The 8,385-nt window shown below is 39.2% G+C and overlaps 1 protein-coding gene across 8 annotated transcripts in view; it reads left to right on the top strand.

Annotated features, from left to right (window-relative positions):
• LOC106103312 (hepatic leukemia factor) overlaps positions 1-8,379 on the top strand; it is an 81,355-nt gene extending 72,976 nt beyond the window's left edge. For 2 of the 8 annotated variants that reach the window (XM_013283050.1, XM_013283071.1), the window contains 7 exons: positions 2,830-2,966; positions 3,365-3,572; positions 3,772-3,870; positions 4,114-4,226; positions 6,590-6,727; positions 7,038-7,170; positions 7,705-8,379. In XM_013283050.1, the coding sequence (XP_013138504.1) occupies positions 2,830-2,966; positions 3,365-3,572; positions 3,772-3,870; positions 4,114-4,226; positions 6,590-6,727; positions 7,038-7,124 (782 nt within the window). In that variant the 3' untranslated portion in view covers positions 7,125-7,170; positions 7,705-8,379. The remainder of the gene's footprint in view (positions 1-2,829; positions 2,967-3,364; positions 3,573-3,771; positions 3,871-4,113; positions 4,227-6,589; positions 6,728-7,037; positions 7,171-7,704) is intronic. The other 6 variants (XM_013283057.1, XM_013283064.1, XM_013283103.1 and 3 more) reach the window with 6 other exon arrangements.
• The last annotated feature ends 6 nt before the right edge of the window (positions 8,380-8,385 follow it).

Raw genomic sequence — 8,385 nt, 5'->3', positions numbered from 1 at the left:
CGACACAATCGACTCAGCCGGCACAACCGACCGCCCCACTTGCATCCCACAACTGTGTACCATTACCTTTATTTTGTACCTTACAATGCATATGTCCCAATCCGTCGCTGGATTCACTCGATCTTACAACAGCCCTGCAATTTATATCAGAAATCGTGTTTAATTCAGAGCATTTTAAATAAGAGTGGTTTTCTCTTAATATCGATTCTATTATCAACCTTAGCGACCATTATAATAAACAGTCTACAAATATTGAACAATAATTGCAATCGAACCTCCAGGATGTGACGGTATAGTGACTAATATGGAATTCCCATTCAACAGTTATAGATTTTCCGGCCTCCCACATAATATTTTTATCCTAAACGACAGTTTTAACAAAAAGCGTTAATGGCGTAAATTTATACTTTTACATACAGATCTTGATGACACTTATTAGATACGACATGATAATGCTAGGTTTGAAATTAAGAACCAATTATTAAAACTGGTGCACGAATAGCGGAGTTCTGAAGTATCAATAAAAACCAAGCAGGCGAGTTGAAGTCTGCTTTTTAAAATCGGTTAACCTGCTACGCGTTCACGCTTGCTCGGAGCGTCGATAAATATTTTTCCATAGCGTAATGAATTAATGAGTGATTAGAATGTTGGTTGTTGGAGGAAAACTCTTATGTTGTTAGTTGTGCAATAGAGGCGTGCGTGTCGCGGCGCGGAACGTAGGAAAGCGTGGCGGTGCACGTAACAACTAGGTTACTTCCCACTTCCGCATCTACCAACTTACCTCCCACATTATAGTTTATACCACTTTTTCAACAAGGAAATTATAGCAACTATTAATTTACTTTATCTATAATCGATTTTACAGATTGTGGTCATATAAATTCAGTGTACCATAAAGTTTTAATTTTCAGTTGATTATTGTCATATTTAAATCGGACTTGAATGTAACTTTTTCTACAAAATTATCATACTAATATAAATTTAAAACTTTGGATGGTTGAATGTTTGTTTCACAGATATAAAGCATAGTATGACAGAATACATAGGCTACTTCAATTCTTTTTAATTTCTTGGGTAGGAAGTCGTGTGCAAAAGCATGTAAATGTTGATATTTGAAAGGAAACTTTAGGTTGTTTTCAACACCTGCCGTCAATAGTTTTAACAAAAAACCATAGTCCCATACGCAATTTGATATATATAGTACGTAAAATTATTTGTTTTTTTAGACAAAACAAAATTCAATTTAGTTCCGTTTGTTATAACATTAATAAAACACACTAATATCATACATAAAGTCATCATTAGATTTTCCATTCACATTCATTATTCATTTGTAAGTAGAGGTAGTTCTATATAATATTGTCACTTATAAATAATATTTCAATCTTATGCATAATATAAATTAAATATTAAGCTACTAATATTTCGAAGGGGATATTTAAAACAGTAACAAACAAAAAACAAATACCATAAGTGTTTTTAATTATCGCCCAAAGTCGCTCTCTTCAATTGGTTATTTAACAAACAATCTGCACTCACTTGTCTGGTACAAAAATTTAATTAAAAGTACCAAAAGTGCGAGTGAGGTCACGTTGCCGTTAGAGATGACGCGTGTTAAGCCGCGTGAGAAGCCCGCACCATCGCCCCCACTCCGTCACCCTCCACAACAGCCACGTGAACAACTAACCCCCCTACCGACCTCCCGCCACACTAAACTATTCACTCTAGCGTCCATCATAGCGCTGTACATAATGTACAATTATATGCACAACAATTACTTACACGTTCTCGTTTCTAACGTGTAATAATTTTTAGGAATACTCCTGTTAAAATAGTTAACACTACTCTGCATTCAAATGATAGTTATTTGCACAGATCTATACTAACCACGTAAAAACTTCTTCACTTTTCAGTAACTCATCAAATTATTGACATAAAATTGACCTCAAAATGACCTGGAAATTTTATTTGATTTTATAAGTATCTTTCGATGTTCAGAGTATACTAAGATAACAGTAAAAGCATTGTATACAATTTATCGCGTCCATGTTCAGATGCTTTAGTAATCCTAACTGCTTAGAGTTAGTTTTACTGTAGTTGTAATATGATTATTGCTATACCGGTGTAAAGTTTCGAGAAGTGGACACATCAAGACTTCGTTCTTTGTATCGTAATCTTTTCTAGATTTACGTAACTTACTACTTTGTAGTTAAACATAGAAGTAGAAATCTCACAATGACATTTAAATTGATATTAAGATTTTCAATGTGGCACCGCAAAGGATATTTTACGACAATCACATGGTATTTTGTTAATAAGACTAAAATAGTAAAAAATCAAGTGAAACTGATTTTACGGGTATTTTGATATATTCATTTTCCAGCCACGGTCACTTCCGACTGATAAAAATTGATTGCATGTTCATGCAATCTTTTTTCTTTTTTTTGTTCGTATATTTTAAAGTACATTATTACCTCTTGTCTATGACGCTATCTGGCTATTGCGACTATATAATTAAATGTCTAAGCGAGTTTCAGCTCTGCGAATGTTCGTATGTACGTGAATCGTTAAATGTACAATTACTTATAGATGTAGCGTGCGTTTCCGACCCCTCCAAGGCACGTACACATTCGTTTGTTGTCAAACCTCTGCGTTTGCCATGACCCCTGCATTGTGAGATCATGGAACTGCCGTTAGTGTTAGCGGGGTTTTCGCGCCCACCGTATATGTAGCTGTGCGGCCGGCGGCGGCGCTCGCTGTTGTCGGGCACACGACGGCGCGCGCCGCCGCGGCCTTGCAGTCACACGGCACACGCTCTTCTTGTTACAGGCAAGTCGGTCAACGCTAAGGACACTCTAGAAGACAAGAAAGATGACACCGAGCTGTGGGAGGCGCAGGCTGCCTTCCTCGGTCCCAACCTCTGGGACAAATCTCTGCCCTACGACCCCGATCTCAAGGTACAACAAGTCAGTATTACAACAAACTTTATTACCTATTGCGTGTTGCGTGTCGTGTCCGTCTTACCGGCTGCTCGATAGTGGCTGCGCGCACTAGGTAATAGATTGGCTGTTAACAAGACCACCCTTTGTGTCTTGTACAGCCGACTCTTGTCCTGCTGTGCTTCCTTTGATGTTAGTTTTATGTATTCGTATGTAGTTGATATGCGATTAGCGATTGAAACGCCATGCTGCGAACTGATTATCCTTTTAAAAATAATACTGCTGTTGCATTTCTCCCTTGTATGCGTAATGCTCGATGAACACTCATTGTTTGTTGGCACCGAACGAGGCGTCCCGGCGCCGCCGTGAGGCGGTGTGAACGGGTGAGGGTGCGATATGTGACACGTGACGTTGGATTTTTTCAGTACGTGGACCTAGACGAGTTCCTGTCGGAGAATGGCATGCCCGGCGATGGGCTGGGCGGTGGCCACCTCGGCAACTCCACGTTCGGGCCGGGCACGGGCCTCACGCTGGGCCTGCAGGCGCCCGTCACCAAACGCGAGCGCTCGCCCTCGCCCTCCGACTGCATGAGCCCGGACACCATCAACCCGCCGCTTTCTCCCGCCGATTCAAGTTAGTATATTCTTTACAATTATTTCAATTGGTTACGTAAGTGACCACCGCTAGTAACAAACTTTCACAGCGGTACAGAAACTTGTTGACGTCCTGTGGCGTTTGAGGCAGGTATCACTACACTAATAATGATAAGGATCTTTCTTGGAATGAAACGTATGCCGTGACCGCAGAAGTCACAAATATTGTGTCTCCCCAGGGTCGTGTGGAAGCTCAGTACATAGGGTCCCGGTGCGTTCCGCCGCAGATCCCGGGACCCTTGCAGTCGCACTTGAGGATAGCCACAGAGGGGGCTTTAGTGAGTAGGAATCTCACATAACCTTGTCTTTCCCCCAAAAGGCAGGGTATCTTTTGAAAGGGGAACGGCGATACCAAAGATATGAGAGGGATATAGGGATGTTAAAATAAACAAGCCATCTGCAAACACCAAAATGAGTTTTGCTTACAAGTCAATAAAATTTGGTATCAATTGCATCCACTATAAAATTCTATCACAAAGTAACATTGCAGTCGACTAACGTAGTGAAAATTCAATTTCCAGCATTCTCTATGGCATCGTCCGGCCGTGACTTCGATCCACGAACGCGAGCCTTCTCCGACGAGGAGCTAAAGCCGCAGCCGATGATCAAGAAGTCCCGGAAACAGGTAAATGATGTTAGTGCGCTGATCATTCCTAGCAGCATGCTGCAAACAGCCTGCGGGGTGCGGCGTCACGTAACCTCAACACACACACTGACAAAATACACTCTTACATGCTAGAATGTGTAGGATTCCAATTTTTATTTAAGTATTATCACGTTACATCTGCACTCAAACTTAACTGGATCCTTTTAGCATAGATAAACTAACGGTTTTGAGTGCGTCTGTTAGGGTTTATAACACTGGAACTTATTTGTAAATATCAATCACTAAACCAACGGTTTTCATACCATTACTAAACGTAAATGTTCCCACATTCAGATTTACTTTACCAGTATTTTTGTAGATATGGCAAACAATATTAGTATGTTGTTTAAAATCAGTACCTTTAACTAAATTTGAAAGCTAAATAAAATATGTAATATATTCTTACTCGACTATATCGACCTTCGTATATAATGACAGTTTGAAAAACTCTAATATCTTTTAATTAAGGCTTTTTAATAGACCAAAATATTTTTTGTCGTACAGAAACATTTGATAACAATGAAACTGATTAAAAAAATATTAGAATACATTTTTTTAGATAAACCCACACCATACATATGAACACAAAATGCACAATAAAAGCTTATCTAACGCTTTTCCAAATTTAAACTAAACCTGTAAATAACACAATTTTTTGTTTTACTCTAACATCATGTTACCTCGAGTTCGCATTAATCGATCATTCACAAAAAAACATATTGTGGACTCCATTTTTTCAGAAAGAGTAAAATATACGTTGGTAATTGTATCTAAAATGTTTCATGTGAATGTTTTCATCTAAGGGAACTCATGGTAATGCATCTACTTGTCAATCGAAATATCATTCGTGAAGATAAATTTTCTGATTATCATCACACTGATTATTTGCTTCTTCAATAATTACTAACTCATTTTTTAAGTAATGCATAGTTAAAATACACATTAACAAATACTTAAGTAAACAATGATCACTAAGTATTTCACTTAAGGCTTACGGTTTTAGAGTAAAAGGTATATTTCCAGTTATTTAACTAACAATTTTTGCAACATATTTCTCGACTTAAGGTTCATTTATTTTTAAAAGAAAATATAATGAAATAAATCTGCATGGCTTGTGAATGAATAGAGGTTTTTATTAAAAAAGGGAATGTCAGTGGTTATATTATTTACTTGCGCCACCAAATTGTTTCATAATTATCATCAGCTCACTTTAAGTACCCACAGAGGAGCTCGGAGTCTACCCTAAATTAGAGGCGACTACGTCTTAGTCAACCATGCTTGCGAACTGCGGTTTGGTTGACTTGACAAACATCTTTTATTACTTCTCCGATTGCATCACAATGATTCCCTTTACAGTAAGACGTCGGATAAATTTGTTGCAGGAATTGTTTGTTAGAATATCAACGTTTTCATGATATGCTTATATTTCACAAATATTACATTGGTTCATAAATACTGAAGCACGCAAACGCGAATAATGAACTCGTTATAATATATTCCTACTGAAAGTCAATATGCTCGATATATGTACAGTCGAGGACATTTATTTTCCATATTGGTAGTATGTCTGACGCTGACATATAATTAAGTCGTAAACTTCTTACAGCATATGCATTATAACGTGTATAGTTGTAGTTCCTAAGCCCTACGAATACAAGGCGCTTTATATTTTCGACACCTAACATTACCTGACCTGTCTTAGAGATACGATGACATAGAGCTTGGTGCAAAGGCGCCCATCGTCACCTAACTATCATTGTAAGGCAATCGCTCTCAACCTATTTGTCAAGATCGTCGTGGGAGAAGCTGCCGCTGACAGAATAGATAACTCGCGACAATCAACGCGCTATGTGATACTCTAGATCATAAATAGGCAAGAACCTGCCCGCGTGCCGCACCCGGCTCGCTGTAAGATATGATTCACACAGCGAAGCCTTTTGAAAAAAAAATAATTTAAAAAAGTTACAATAGGTACTTATACTCAGGAAGAGACTGAGGCGGCAAACATCAAATTCTTTGATGTTGCGGCCCACGAACGTATTTGCTCGGCAACATTTGGCCCTCAACATGCCCATACACCTGCTCTATACGAAAAGATGGTGTTTTAGTTGCAAAGATTTACATTATCTTGTATACGAAGAACCTAAGTAGTACGATTTAATTCTTTGACTGTACGTAAATATGTGAGTTTTTGTTTCGCGTTTGCGCGCACGTGTTAAAACGGATCTGTTAAGTGGAAGGCTCCTCCTCCCACGGTCCGTCATAACTTGCGTGTAATATTTCACTGATGGGTGAAGGGTGGTATGAGTAAGTGGCGCGGCGTGTTAACCCCATATCGACGTCGTCGGCAGTTCGTGCCCGATGACCTGAAAGATGACAAGTACTGGGCCCGCCGGCGAAAGAACAACATGGCCGCCAAGCGTTCTCGCGACGCGCGCCGCATGAAAGAGAACCAGATCGCTCTGCGCGCCGGCTATCTTGAGAAGGAGGTGAGACTTAGAGTTAGACTATAGCCGCGTTGTATCGGGAAATGTAAACTATCTCCTTAACTGCTGATAAAGTGCATTCGAATCCTGCATTTGGCTATTGTCGTAAAGGATACAAGTTTAATTGGACGGTGAAATATGGAGTGGTTAGAAATTATTAAAAAAAATACTAAAGAAATCATTAAAAATAACGAATTTGTCACCCCTCTTCATCATTAGCTTTTGATGAATTTCGATATATAACTTTTTTAAATACTAAAACTTGATCGCTGCCTTGAATATTGTGTTTAATACGTGTATCGTAACGTTACAGAACATGGGGCTACGGCAAGAAGTGGAACTGCTGAAGAAGGAGAACCATATCCTCCGCGAGAAGCTGTCCAAGTACGCGGACGTATAAGCCCGCAACCCACCACCCCATATAGCACAAACACGCCACACGATCAGTGAGTACATTCATTAGACGTAATATTATAAAATGTTGTTGTCTAGAACGTCCAGAGCCGATGATCAAGGGGACTAAGTAGTTGTAAAAGTATTTTCGCCAGCTCTCAACCACCCCCCTGAGTACACCTATCGCATGTCGATGGGGGAAAGGCTATTTGTTTTAAGCGCCATTAGGGTAAATGTTCAGGAGAGCCTTTTAAAGTTTTTAGAAATAAAAAGCATAAAACATGTTCTGAAAATAATTTAAATTGAAAGATTTTCAGACGGGTCTTAGATGAAATTACTATAATTCTGCATAGTTCATTATTTTTTAACGACGCAGAAAAATCACTTATTCTGAATATATTACATGTAAGTCATTATTGCCTAAAATGGCGGTTGAAACAAATAGTCTTATGTACCCGTCGATATGATTATTTGTTTTGATCATACAAACTTCTATGGATTCTAAGATATGTAGTGTGTAGTGTAATGATTCTGTCTCTGTAAGTAATAGTACCTGTGCATAGTATAACAATATAATTTGTTTGCAGGTCGCGGGCGACGCCGCTGCCGGCTACGGGCACATCAGCAACATCTGTGTCAAGCTTTTTAATTATTTGGTTTAAATGTATTTTATTAACATGTAACCGTTAGATTTATGAGATTTATGGACTTCATAACAGTGACTTTGGTGCATCTCTTACTCCCTTTCCTTAAGATTCCACAGCCACAAGTCTTGGTGATCCCTGTCTTCTATCTCCCCCGTACGTCCGCTCTGTCGGTTCTACTCGGGGCCACCTCGCTAATGACAACCTCAATGTTTTATATTTTTGTTGCAAACTATATTATGCATGTGATCGTTGTTCTTTACATAGTATAGGATTCTTGTTAAAATTAATGTTATATACGTAACCGTTAGGAGATTGTAATCGGTGAAGTGGCTCTATTTAACATTACACCGCTACCATCATAGTAATAATCGATATTGCAGTTACCGTAAGTTTTATTTATTAGAGTAATAAGTGAATCTTAACCAAAGTTCCGCTTCCAAGTCTGTTCTGTCGTCGTCTCTAATTCCTTCCTCGGGCTCGGTTCTATACCTCTACAGGGTTAGTCAACGACGTACGGACCAACAAGTTGGATTGAGAATCGTTGATTTGGAAAGGGTGTTCGTAGTGTCCCCGTCCCGAGGGCGCGTCGCGCCGTGCCCCGACACGCGCGTTCGTTCCGCA

The sequence above is a fragment of the Papilio polytes genome, unplaced genomic scaffold (genome assembly GCF_000836215.1).
Source record: "Papilio polytes unplaced genomic scaffold, Ppol_1.0 DF824292.1, whole genome shotgun sequence".
In the NCBI taxonomy this organism is placed as follows: domain Eukaryota; kingdom Metazoa; phylum Arthropoda; class Insecta; order Lepidoptera; family Papilionidae; genus Papilio; species Papilio polytes.
The sequence above is the reverse complement of the archived record's forward strand: the minus strand, read 5'-3'. Positions and strand labels throughout refer to the sequence as shown.